The 13,915-nt window shown below is 46.0% G+C and overlaps 1 protein-coding gene across 1 annotated transcript in view; it reads left to right on the plus strand.

Annotated features, from left to right (window-relative positions):
• The first annotated feature begins 12,641 nt into the window (after positions 1-12,641).
• Positions 12,642-13,915, plus strand: part of LOC144755594 (chitotriosidase-1-like) — a 106,260-nt gene continuing 104,986 nt past the window's right edge. Inside the window, exon 1 of the mRNA XM_078644702.1 lies at positions 12,642-12,772. Within this exon, the coding sequence (XP_078500828.1) occupies positions 12,748-12,772 (25 nt within the window). The 5' untranslated portion in view covers positions 12,642-12,747. The remainder of the gene's footprint in view (positions 12,773-13,915) is intronic.

The raw sequence follows: 13,915 nt of genomic DNA on the forward strand, positions 1-13,915 counted from the left end.
CCCGGAGGCCAAGAGTGTATGCTGAGTGCCAATTCTTACAAATAGCTGTGATAGTATCTTATATAAAAATATCAATATCAAAATCAGTAGCATGACTAAACAAATGAATCACTTTGCTGCAAATCGTAAAAGAGAAAAAAAATAATTTGATCAATTTTAATAAAAGACAGTAGATAAAGTGACCAGTGCAACAGTACATCACTAAAATGATAAAGCATCGCTGTGGGTTAAATATTATAGAATATTGTTAAAAAGATATGTACAAAAGTGACTGGGGCATAAGAGAGGAAAGTGACTTGTGCATGTTTGTAGAGAAGGGTAATTTATTCGCTAATCTCGCCTGTTTCCAGAGTGGGTAAATTAAGCCAGTGAGAAAGATGACCCCAGATGATTAATCCTTTTTTTTTGGGATCTGTGTCCCTTTTTAGCGTATATTGCCTTCTCTAGTGAATTAATTGAATAGAAACGGGCTAACCAATGCGTAAAAAGTGGGGAATTAGGATCCAACCAGGCAGACGCGATGCACAGCCTAAGGACAGCCATAGCAATGAATATTAGGGCTCCTCCATTCTTTCTCTCTATCGAGTCTAATGTGCCCAACATTATAGTGGAGGGTGTTAAAAATAAGTTGTGAAGTAGCACCTGTCCCAGGAAGTGTTGTATTTTATTTATTAACGGTCCTAATTTGGCGCATGTAGCAAACATGTGGATTGAGCCGGCCTTATATTCAGCGCAACAAGGACAATATGTTCCTTTACCGGAACCCCATTTTGCAATCTTACAGGGAGTAAAATATAAAAAAAACAAGTTTTTTAAAACTGTGCCTGAAGGTTGGAGGATATAAATCGCTTTGGGCGGACTTAAATGCAAAACAGAAAACATTATTAGTGATGTTCAGTTTCTGTTGCCACTTGGAGGATATTATAGACAGATCATCGGGCATTAAGCTGTTAAAAAAGTTATAAATAATTCCGATGCGTGGAGGTGTATTTCCGCAAAGCTTCTCGATCCGATCACAATTGGTGAAGCCTGAAGGGCCCCCTGTCTTTCGTGAAAAAAAGGATTTGATAGCTAGATATTTAAAAGATTCCCTGTTATCTAATTTATAGAGAAATTGAAGATCTTTAAAACGCAAGACCTCGTCGGATGAGCAGAGATCTCCTAATTTCTTTATTTTTCTATCTATCCAAGTTTGGAAGTAAGATGTACTAAAAATATCCAGTAAGTTAGGATCATTTAAAGTAGGAGTATAGAAGTTCAATCTGCCGATACCAAGAAATTTACGTATAGCTGTAAAAACTTTATACACACCTAGAAGAGTCTTAAATTTGACTCTTTTGTAGTATCACAGTTACAGCTGTCGCCACAAACATCCCCAAGCATCGGGGCCGAGCAAGAGTTCAAAGGGTAAGGGCAAACCAACAGCGGGCGTTGGGGGGGGAGTATTGTAACACTATAGGGTATGATTGTAAGACAGTAGCCCAGTAATATAGTTTTAGGTTGGGCAAAGCCCATCCCCCTCTTTCCCGGGGTAAAGATAAAAATGTAAATGCCCTTCTAGGTTGGGAAAATGCCCATACAAATTGGGAGAATAACTTTTCAAACCTTGAGAGTGTTGGCTTATTAAACTCTAAGGGTATAGCCCTGAATAGATATAGTATTTTTGGAAAAAAAATAATTTTCAGCATATTGCATCGTCCAATGATAGAAAGGTGTAAATTGCTGAGACAGTTCAAGGCTTTCCTTCTCTCTAGAATAAGAGGGTCCGTGTTCTGATTGACTATAAGGTCGTTATCTGCTAACATATCAATACCCAGGTATTTGGCGTTGATCACTATTCTTCCATCATTCCAGGCAATTTTGCTGTTGATTATAATTTGGGGTTTTCCTTTATTTAATTTATATCCAGATAAGGGGCCGAATAGATGAGCCTCAGCTTCAATTTCTGGAATGGCTTTCTTTGGATCCGGCGTGACCAGGGCCAGATCATCGGCATAGGCCATCATTTTGGATTCTAGGCCACATCTACTCACTGCCGGTATAGCCTGGTTTCCTTCTAGTTTTTTAATGAGCGGGTCAATATAGATGGCAAAAACTAATGGGGAACAGGGACAATCTTGACAGGTCCCCCGAGTGATTTTAATTTGTTCGGTCAACCCCCGTTGTTAGACACCGTGGCCATGGGGGTGATCTATAATGCCTAATGGCCTGAATGTTTTTTGACCCAAAGTTCATTCTCTGCAAGATGCCCCAGAGAAAATTCCAGGAGACCCGTTCAAATGCTTTTTCGGCATCTAAGAATATTGCAGCAATCGGGTCTCCCGAAATTTGTGCGGCGTCAAGCAGAGTAATGAGCCTGCGGATGTGTTCTGTGGTACCCTTAGCAGGGATAAATCCATGCTGCCACCTAGATACTAGACCTTCAATTCTAGCAGAAAGCCGTGAGGCAAAGATTTTAGGATATGCTTTTGAATCACCATTAATAAGGGTGATTGGACGATATGAGCCCATTTCCGTTGGGGGTTTATATTTTTTAGGAAAAACTATAATTTTGGCAGTAGACCATGATTGAGGAGGGGAAACACCCAGGCAGATTTGAGTCACTACAGCATTAAGGATATCTTTGATTTGTGGGAGAAAAACCTTATAAAATTCAACTGGGATGCAGTTGGGCCCGGCAGCTTTCTCATCTGGTAGGCTGTGCAGAGCTCTATCAATTTCTTCCCATGATGGAGCGGTTTCAAGTAGCTCTCGCTCTTCTCTGCTAAGTGTTGCCAGTGTTATTGAATCTAGATAAGTATCTAGATGGTTATTAAAGTCAGAATATAAATCCCAGAAGAATTCACAAAAGGCTGTGCGAATTTCTTCGGGGTCGCTGGTTATAACTTCGGCAGATGATTTAATTTTTTTTATTTCGTTACCCGAAACCTGTAGCCTGGTTCTCTTAGCCAACTGCTGGACGATTTTTTCACTGCATTCATATGTTTTTTCTTGTGCTGCAGCCCATTTGGTGGCGGCTTTATCAGCCAGTACCGAACAGATGTCTGCCCTAGCGGCAGCCACAGCCAGTTGTGCTGTATCAATCTCAATCTTGGACTGATTTACTGAGATAAGGTTTTCCTCAGTTTTTGCTAATTTAGCTTGTAATTCCATCAGCTGAGCTTTCTCTTGTTTATTTTTCTTAAGTGAAAATTGTAAGGTTTCCCCAAGAACACAGGCTTTTTTAACTTGTCCCAGACTACCATAGTTGGGGCTGTGCCTAGGATGTTGTCAAGGAAGGTCTTTATCCATTGTTTCATGTGAGTCTGGTAGCCTTCATCCTGTAGAAGTGCTCTTACAAAGCTCCAGGATGAGATTTCTTACGTGTTATCAACCCCTGAATATTGAGGCTTAAGGGAGTATGGTCAGAGAAAATAAGGGGAAGCAATTACATTTCGCTGTAATGAATTAAAGAAGAAGAAACCATAAACAAATCTAAGCGTGCAAGAGATTTGTGAGGTGCAGGAAAAAATGAATATCCAGGTAAGTTTGGGTATAAATAAGACCAAACATCCACCAACTCATGAGTATATAGAAGATTCTTGAGTGCTCGAAGCACTTTGGGTTTGCGGGTGGTCTGATGGCATTGAGAATTAGACCCCCAATTACATGGTAAATAAATATTGAGATCCCCGCCTAGGATGACAGGCAGGGGCCAGTGCGCCAATTCAGCTGAAACCTGGTCAATCACACTAGGGTTATCCGAGACACTCCGATATATAGAGCACAAGGTAAATGAGAATGCAGGGGTTATGCAATATTCGGTAAGCATTCATCTTCCTTCCTTGTCAGATTTAATTTTAGTAGATTGAGGGAGATAATTATAACGTGCTAAGATAGCAACACCCCTGGTGCGAGTCCCTTGTGTAGTACCCCCAATAACTTTATATTGTAAGCTATTTAAAAGATACAATGGAGAGCCTTCTATGTGTGTCTCTTGGAGACAAACTATGTTGGCCCCTGATAGCTGTAAACTCTGAGCTACCTTTTGCCTTTTTCGAATGTCATTTAGCCCACAAAGGTTCAAAGATAGGATCTTAAGATTTGTTGTATTCATCAGTGTTTTGGAAATGGATTCTCCTCGTAGAGAACATTATAAATGGGTGCACATAAAATATATAAGTTGTGTGTGAAAAGACCCTATTAACTTGTTAGACCCACGAGTCAAAAAGCCTGTGTGAAATATACACATAAAAAAAAAAAGCGCCCACTCAGAATGGACCATTGGGATGCGTATGTCAAACTGTAAGACACTCTATATGTACATTTAGTTTAAGGTTGCAAAGAACAGTTAGGAATTAGGCACATTGAAAGCGTAAAAGCAATTATCTTAAATTCAGCCTTCCACTCCTGAGCAGCACCCCCACCCAGCCCAACCCTTGCCCCAACCCTCCCTACCCAGCCTCTCCCCCCGCCGAACATGAGCAATCAGGAAATTCCTTAATGATAGACCCTGTTGTAACACCCCGCCACCTTTGCCTTGCCAAGAAAAATACTTTCAGATTTAGGTATGCAGCTTGTGTGTACCATCACAGAAAGAAACCTACAAAAATAAGAGAAAAAAAAATATATATATATATATTCTGTCCACGAGGTTGTCCTTGAGGATTCGCCACACAGACAGGGGTTACTGCACTCGACGCCCCAGGAGGAAAAGTATCAGCATACCTCCAAGCCTTTAGACTCTGCCATATGCGTTTCGAGCTGTAAAACGCTCCTGTTCACTGGCTCAAATGAATGACGGAAACAGGTGAGTATGGAACAGCTAATTTATTCAATTTTGAAGTCCCGCCCAAGTGGGCGTTTCGTAAGGCATTCTGGATAATATAGTCCGCTGGTATGCCTAATGACTCTGAACAAGTTCCTTCGTGCAAGTGCGCTGTTTCCGCATACACTGTTTAAATATAAGACCCGGTTGGGTAAAAGGCCTCGGCTGCACCGCTGATAACTTCCCCAAATATACACTGAGGTTCAGGCCCCCTGCTTTCATCAACAGTGCCCATGGATAATGAGCACTCCAGACCCGCAGGTACCGCGGCGGGGCAAATCTGCGACCGGACCGGCCGCTATGTATTCTGTCCACGAGGTTGCCCTTGAGGATTCGCCACACAGACAGGGGTTACTGCACTTGACGCCCCAGGAGGAAAAGTATCAGCATACCTCCAAGCCTTTAGACTCTGCCATACGCGTTTCGAGCTGTAAAAAGCTCTTGTTCACTGGCTCAAATGAATGACGGAAACAGGTGAGTAAGGAACAGCTAATTTATTCAATTTTGAAGTCCCGCCCAAGTGGGCGTTTCGTAAGGCATTCTGGATAATATAGTCCGCTGGTATGCCTAATGACTCTGAACAAGTTCCTTCGTGCAAGTGCGCTGTTTCCGCATACACTGTTTAAATATAAGACCCGGCTGGGTAAAAGGTCTCGGCTGCACCGCTGATAACTTCCCCAAATATACACTGAGGTTGAGGCCCCCTGCTTTCATCAACGGTGCCCATGGATTATGAGCACTCCAGAGCAGCAGGTACCGCGGCGGGGCAAATCCACGACCGGACCGGCCGCTATGTATTCTGTCCACGAGGTTGCCCTTGAGGATTCGCCACACAGACAGGGGTTACTGCACTCGACGCCCCAGGAGGAAAAGTATCAGCATACCTTCAAGCTGTACCACCGCCAGCGGCAAGCTGTGTGTCTAACCCCCCGTGTGTGACCTTCCAAATGGGGCAACCTTGGTTTTGGAATTAATTGCGGCCAAGTCCGGTCGCGGAAGGTCCCGCCGCTTCTTCACAGCGGATTTACATTGCTTCACAGCGAGCAGTGAACAGAACGGGGGGCGCCTGAGCCGCTGGTAAATATTGGTGTGACAGCAGGCTTCAAACCAGCTTTATTCTGCCCACTGGGGCTTGACATCTTGACAACAACACTTGCATTGGCTACCACTGGGGTTTCGCACTCAAGTCCAGCGAGGAACTGCAACAGCCATAATGCTCCCTGGCGACGCCCACATGGGCGGGACTCTATTTTGAATAAATTACGTGCGATTACAACTGCCTGAATTGTTTGTTGTTTCCAACCAGTGATCAAGGGCGGAAGGCACGCCCGAAACGCTTATGGTACAAGGAATGAGGCAAGGTGGGCTGCTGTACCACTGCCAGCGGCAAGCTGTGTGTCTAACCCCCCCGTGTGTGACCTTCCAAATGGGGCAACCTTGGTTTTGGAATTAATTGCGGCCAAGTCCGGTCGCGGAAGGTCCCGCCGTTTCTTTACAGCGGATCTACATTGCTTCACAGCGAGCAGTGAACAGAACGGGGGGGGCTGAGCCGCTGGTAAATATTGGTGTGACAGCAGGCTTCAAACCAGCTTTATTCTGCCCACTGGGGCTTGACATTTTGACAACAAAACTTGCATCGGCTACCACTGGGGTTTTGCACTCAAGTCCAGCAAGGTACTGCAACAACCATAATGCTCCCTGGCGACGCCCACATGGGCGGGACTCTATTTTGAATAAATTACGTGCGATTACAACTGCCTGAATTGTTTGTTGTTTCCAACCAGTGATCAAGGGCGGAAGGCACGCCCGAAACGCTTATGGTACAAGGAATGAGGCAAGGTGGGCTGCTGTACCACCGCCAGCGGCAAGCTATGTGTCTAACCCCCCCTGTGTGTGACCTTCCAAATGGGGCAACCTTGGTTTTGGAATTAATTGCGGCCAAGTCCGGTCGCGGAAGGTCCCGCCGCTTCTTCACAGCGGATCTACATTGCTTCACGGCGAGCAGTGAACAGAACGGGGAGGCCTGAGCCGCTGGTAAATATTGGTGTGACAGCAGGCTTCAAACCAGCTTTATTCTGCCCACTGGGGCTTGACATTTTGACAACAACACTTGCATCGGCTACCACTGGGGTTTTGCACTCAAGTCCAGCAAGGAACTGCAACAACCATAATGCTCCCTGGCGACGCCCACATGGGCGGGACTCTATTTTGAATAAATTACGTGCGATTACAACTGCCTGAATTGTTTGTTGTTTCCAACCAGTGATCAAGGGCGGAAGGCACGCCTGAAACGCGTATGGTACAAGGAATGAGGCAAGGTGGGCTGCTGTACCACCGCCAGCGGCAAGCTGTGTGTCTAACCCCCCAGTGTTTGACCTTCCAAATGGGGCAACCTTGGTTTTGGAATATATATATATATATATATATATTACAGCTCTCGTGTTACTGAACACACCACACTCGCGGGGGTTTCTCAAACAGGCGTTTATTGGCAGCAGCGTGCTTGATAGCTCACAGGTCCATGTGAAAGCCTCAGGAGAATTCAAGAGGCCGAAGGTTCGTCTTTATACTTTCCGACGCGTTTCAAAGGTCCATGCCTTCTTCCTCAGGGATAGACGAACTTGACATATGGTCGCAGGTACGAGTTCAATATTAACAGGATGACACGCCCCTCAATGGGCAGTGCTGATGCCGCAGTGTCTTCTGGAACTGGTATGCTGTCTTTAATAAATTGCATATTGCGTTTCTTCATCCAGGTCCTGTGCCGCTGTTAGTAAACACCCTCTGAGCACCCCCTCGCCTGCCACTGGACATCCTGGATTTCGAAGACAGGAGCGGTATATATCCGACATCCAGTGAATCTGAATGATTCCCTTTCACGGCTCCAAACTCCGGCTGTTGCAGTGGCGGTGCTGAGCGTATGCAGTTTTGCTGCGAGGCTCCTGTTTCCACCAAAACGCTCCTTGCACTCTTCGTGGCGGGTGCGGAAATATATATATATATATATATATAGGGAAATATTCTTGATCACATAATTCTATACTTTAAAATAGACTAAGTGCTTTTTAAAGGTTTAGCTGTAACAATCCTGATGCCTATTTTATTTACTTTGGTGTTTTCTTAGTTTTAAGTTCAGTAAAAATCTTGTGTGCTTTGATTTCTGACGTGAAAATTTGTGATGCACCATTCAAGAAAACCTTCAGTTTGGCAGGGTTCATGAGGGAGACCTGGGCTCCCAGCTGTTGGAATGGGGTTATTAGTTGTCGAAGTTGCCATCTTCGCTCCACAGGGATGTGGCAAAAATCTGGCTTGGTAAAAAAGGATATCCCTTCAAAAGATTTCTGGGAGTACTGTCTGGCTTCATTGAAGATTAGCTGCCTTAATAGGAAATTCCCCCCAAAAAACACAGGAACGCTCGTGGTCTTGTAGAATCATTGGTACTGCCTGACTGTCTTCTAAGCATAAGGGGGAGCGATGAGCTCGCTGGATTGCGTCGTCCCAACACCACTCAGACTGATCGGAAAAGGCCCCCCCTTAGAAGCTTTATGATGTAGCGCCGGGGATCTTCCCCCTCAACTCCTTCGGGAATCCCTAGAAGGCGGAGATTGTTTTGGCATTGCCTGTTTTCTTGTTCTTCCAGCTTCTATACAACATCAGACATATGATCGCTTTGGGAAGCACCTTGTTTTTTGAACAGCACAACGTCCGATTCAAGATTTTCGGAACAACCTTCTACCATCGTTACTCTTTCACAAATGTCAGAGCAAGTTTTGTTAAGTTTTTGTATACTCCCTTGAAGTTTTTTAGCAGCACATTTGGCCTGTTGATTACCTGCCCGGTCCTCCTCCTGAAATTGTTTAATAGAGGCCAAGATAGCAGCTAATGATGGCTCATCAGATTGATCTTGTGAAACTTGTGAGATGCAATTCGTTTTGATAGATTCATCATTATGAGAAAAAGAGAGTTGAGTCCCAGAATAGTCCCATTTAAGATGATCCTTTTTATCTTGTTTCTTTCCTTTACTTTTTGCCCCCTGGCCTCTCTGCTTGCAAACCGTGTTTTTCCCTTTGGAGGCGTTGCTATAATTAGATTCCGAAAGGTCGCTATCGCTTGAAGACAAAGAATTGCTTCAACTGGAGAGTTTGACCCATCTGACACCGATAAAAATGCTCCACCATGAAGTCTGGGGAGCCTGGTTTTCATAACCATTGTGTGCTGGTATTTTTGATGTAATTGGAATCTATGGAAATAGGACCCCAGATATTTTGGTCCTGAGTGGCACTTGCGGTTGGGATCAAGTTGGTGTCAGTCTGTGTAAAAGGGACTAAAACTTCCATATTCAAATTAGGATTAATTTTATCAATTATCATGGTCCCTTGAATTTGAACTGGTTAGTTAGCTTCAAGTTCAAGAATATCATTTGGCGGTAAAGAAGGGATCTGTTATAATTCTGGGAGCTCATTTTGAATAGCCGTGCCTAAATTTGTCAAGTCACTTTCTTTGTGGGGATTGTTTGTTGAATTTATCCTGTTACCGGGGCCCATCCCTGCAATAGAAAACAGTTTAGCGACAGAAGGTTGTGAGGAGCTTCCTTCTTTTGAGGGATCCCTGTGGGTAGATTTATTTAACGCCCGTTTAGTGCCCACTCTCTCTCTTTTATTTTTGGGAGTGGGTTCTACTTCGATAGGAATGGGCACAGGGGGTCAGGGTCGCCAAGGTCAGCAGTATTTATCTCTGGGTCCGGTGGGTTTTGCAGGGGACGACGTCGTGCCACCAAAGAAAACAGCTAAACAAAGAGAAAACAACAGAGGACGCCTGGACCAGACCAGTAGCACCAGCTGTTTTGGCGCTCCAGGAACACTATCAACACAATCCGGGCTTCAGGATTTTCACGTCTCAAGGTTGTCTGTTGCCTTCGTAACCTCGGAGGTATCCGCGTTCGCGGTATTCGCGGTAGTCCGAGTGTTGCGAGGGAAATCCGCAGGAGCGCCGGGAGCGGCAACCAGACTCCAACGCCAAACCTGACCGTTCGTGCAGCACGGTCACAAGGTCAGGCCGCATAGCTGATGCCCGAGAAATCCCGTGGCGCAGGCGGCGGTAAGGCAGAGTATCACACAGGAACCATCTTGCTCCTCCGCCAAGAGTTCTCATTCCTAACAGAGCCTGAGTCAGGTCAGTCGCATTCTCTCTCTTTATTAGAGTTGTCTTTCCTACTCACTTTACTTTGAGTTCTGGAGGAGGTAATTACTAGTTAATCCCCACATAATGGGGAATATTGATAGATAACTTTATTTCCGGTCAACCAGCAGTTAAAACATTATTATACAATCAGTTATCAAACGAAAAATGGCCATCATTATATAATTAGTCACAATTAATCAAAGTGGACCTTCTGCGCCACATGCCGTACAAAAAGCGGGAGACCGAAAACACAATGAGGGGGGGATGTATCATATTTTAAAATTCTAACGGCTTGAGCACAATGTTTTAGTCCCAGATTTCTACATGGTGGTACCAGCCAAGCTCTCCGGATTGCGCTATAAGCAGGGCAAAAGAACAAAACATGGGCAATGTCTTCTTTGCTATTTTTGCAGACAGGGCAGATTCCCTCCTCTTGACCTGCCCATTTGCAGGTCAGTGTCCCAAGTGGCAGGCAACCGTGCCTTAATTGTGTATATAGTTTTCTTGCAGGGGGTGGTTCTATTTGGTCCAGAAATGCCTCCCTTCTGGGCACGAGTTTTACCTGCAACAATTCCGAAGACAACCTGCCCATACTTGGAGAGCAGTGCAGCAAACTTAGGTTGTAGTGCCTCAGAGAGGCCAGCAGCTCAGTTCTCCGCACCACTGGACAACTCTCCGCCGGGGTCTCCCATATTTGGGGCATTCCTATTCGATAGGCAATAGTTTTAATGTGGAGCAACCAGGGTATTTTCTTACTCTTCAACGACCCCCAGACAGCAGCGAACTCAGCTCTGTAGTCCGCAAGCTCAGGTACTGTCCAGAGCCTTCTCCAGTACAGGAGGGGTTGGGCCGCTAATAGTTCAGAGATGGGCTCCACACCTAGGTCAAATCTCAAGGGTATGAGCGGGGTGCTTTGGGGTAGACCAATCAAATTCCTCATAAAGGCCCGTTCAACCCTGAGAAGACTTGCTATGCTCGAATGTCCCCAAAGTTCTGCACCGTAAGTTACAGCAGGTCTAGCTTGAACACTGTAGATTTCAAGCGCTGGGGAGACTGACTTAAATTGCGTTGTCCGCTGGAACTTACCTATGCCCCCTAGTATCTGTGAGAGCTTTAGGGTAGATTTGGCTAACTGAGGGCCCCAACCAAAGTCCTCAGTCAAAGTGACCCCCAGGTATACAAAGGTTCTCACCCTTTCAAGCGGGGTGCCGTTTAATGTAGGGCTAGGGCGGGTGCGTTTCGGGGGACCGAAGATCATAAATTTCGTTTTCTCTAAATTAATCTCGAGTCCCCGCGAGGCGCAGAATGAAACAAAACCGTTCAGAACCCGCTGGATGCCTGTTGATGTTCGCGACAACAATAAGGGGAATATTCAATTCAATTCAAGAAATCTTAATTCGGTCATATATGGCCATAAAAGACACGCAAAGAAAACACAAGTACATACAAATAAATAGAAAAGGCACACAGAACCATAAAATGCGCTTGCAGACTAAAAAGGCAAGTCTACCAAAGGTAGGCCTAAAACCAAAAATATATGTGATCCGAGCGCTAGGTAAAACAATAATATTAATAAAATTACAAGCATATAAAGATGAGCCACACGCAAATAAACCACTCCTATTGGCCATGGATTTTCTAAGTCTAACAGCCACTTTGAGAAAGGAGCTAATCCTTTGGGAATAACTTCGTATTCCCTTTTCCGGGGAGATTAATGTTTCTACTTAACACCTACTTGGCAGAGGTAAAGCGTGACAGATGGAAGGGGAGCTATATCCTGGCGGGAAGGGGACAGCATTAGATGGTTGAAGATTTCACCTAGTAAGAATGGGCCCTGAACGCTTGCTCAGAACACCGTTCCAGTGAAAGAAGTGCTGCCAGAACCAGAAACCCTCAGGTTGACACTCTAGGCTAGCTGTCTTCATCACAGATGCCACTATTGTCCTCTCTTGGCACACATTATCAATGCTGGAAGAATTAGAGGCTTGGCACCACACCTGGAATAACTTGCATGTTACAGTTCTCTGTATAAAAAGTATTGATAACAAAGCTGTCTTTCCAAGACTAACTTGGGACCTGCAGGTTACCTACACCTATGTATGTGGTGATTGCATTAACCCAGCAAGCTATCTCGTTAATATTCAAATCTGTGACCAAAGATAACAAATATCTCTGCAACATTTGCATAGGCACTCGAGCTATCTTACTGAAACTGTGAACTGCCAGTGAGATTAGGGATCTTTCCAGAAGGCGCTTTAATCCGGAGAGCTGTCTTCTTGAAAAATGAGCCTAGCTCCAGATGTCATTAAGGGACGCCTGCAGCAGGTGGTTTAACAATATTACTTGAAATGGAGCCGATGGTGGTTGTCAGCTGAGATGCCTGTGGCAGGCACACCAGTGAGTGTCTTGCTAGAAGTGGGACCAGTATCTCGTACATTACGCATGCACCACTGTCCGCAGGGAGTACTTGAGAGCAGCATGTATGTCCTCAAATGACCAGATGTTGTTGCATGATCCAGAGGCGGCCACTTCCCTAAATCGAACTTTCGAAGTGTGTATTGACGCAGCAGCTGTGTTATCTCGGTTTGTGGTGAGTAATGGTTGCAGGCAAAGGATGTGACACTGCTGGGTGTGGCCTTGGAAACCCGTCAAAGAGGAAGAAGGCCCAGATTGAAGGCACAACAAGGTGACGCACGACCACTTAAGAGTGTAGCATCATACCGCGGGGCATAGCGCCTTGACTGCAGAGCACCCTTAACATGGGGACCGGATGCGCGTGGACAGGTGAGTGCCATTAGGGAATGTGTGAGTGTTTTAATTGATGTTAGATGGGGCAGAAAGGGGGTTCTGGGAGGCGCTGGAGAAATTCATGGCCATGTCCGAGTACAGGCTCATTCACAATGCAGGCTCCGGGCTGTGGAGAGGGATCTGCCCTCTGTGCCAGGGGGTTTGAGGACGTGTTGACAGCAATACCTTGGCACGTGACACAGCTGTCGCATGGCTGGCACGTCGGAACCTGGTGTCAGGTGCGTGCGCAAGGGCAGATGCAATCTGAATTCTCTGTGCAATGAAGAAAAGAATGAACATTCAAAGAGCAGACACAGGGAGGCGATGCAAGCATCGGCCGCAGTAAGGCAATGGTCACGGGCAGAGGTCAGGGACCTCGCGCTGCCTGATTTGCATGACAGGCCAAGGCCGGTGCCAGGTGGGGTGATGAGGGGATGAAAGGGGTATATGGCAGCATGAAGCCGGTGTGTGCCTCCTTAACCTGGTGGGCGGGGGGTGGGCGGGGCGTGAGATAGGCATTCTCATGGACATTTGGAGGACAAATTGGCTCAGGTTAGGTCACCACAGGAAAGGCCCATGTGCCGCTAACCCCTGGTCCTACCATGACGAGAATCAGGCCATGAAGGGTGGCCTCAGAGGAGGTGAACCGTGAAGGACACTGGAAGAATTAGGGGCCCTGATAGGCCACAGAATGTTCGATCAAGGAAATGCATCGATGGGAGGTATGGGAGCGGGGAGGCTGCTAGCATAGAATAGAAGGGCGCCACAGGGAGAGAGTGGCTCTGTTTTCCCTCGTGAAATGCGGTGCATAGGAGCAGGGCGACCAGACTCCCACCCCCCGCACCCCCCAGTGATATGGAGCAGAAGGAGAGAGGGTGGAGAGGTTACTCCCCACCTCTGAAAGTTCATGACATACACCAAAGATTAGGGTGAGTGAAACGCTTCATGAGAGGACGGGTTAACGGGGAGAGGGCTCGGCATAGGCCGTCACAATACCAGAGGAGTTTGGCAGCCAGGCAGGGGATCAGAGGGCTGCACCAATGACAAGGACAGTGAAGCAGCAGGCTGGAGATGTGACTAGTGATGACGTCACTTTGGAGTCTGTGAAGGTGCTTGCGTAGGAAGAGTTCGAAGGGTACA

The sequence above is a fragment of the Lissotriton helveticus genome, chromosome 5_1, assembly GCF_964261635.1.
Source record: "Lissotriton helveticus chromosome 5_1, aLisHel1.1, whole genome shotgun sequence".
Lineage (NCBI taxonomy): Eukaryota > Metazoa > Chordata > Amphibia > Caudata > Salamandridae > Lissotriton > Lissotriton helveticus.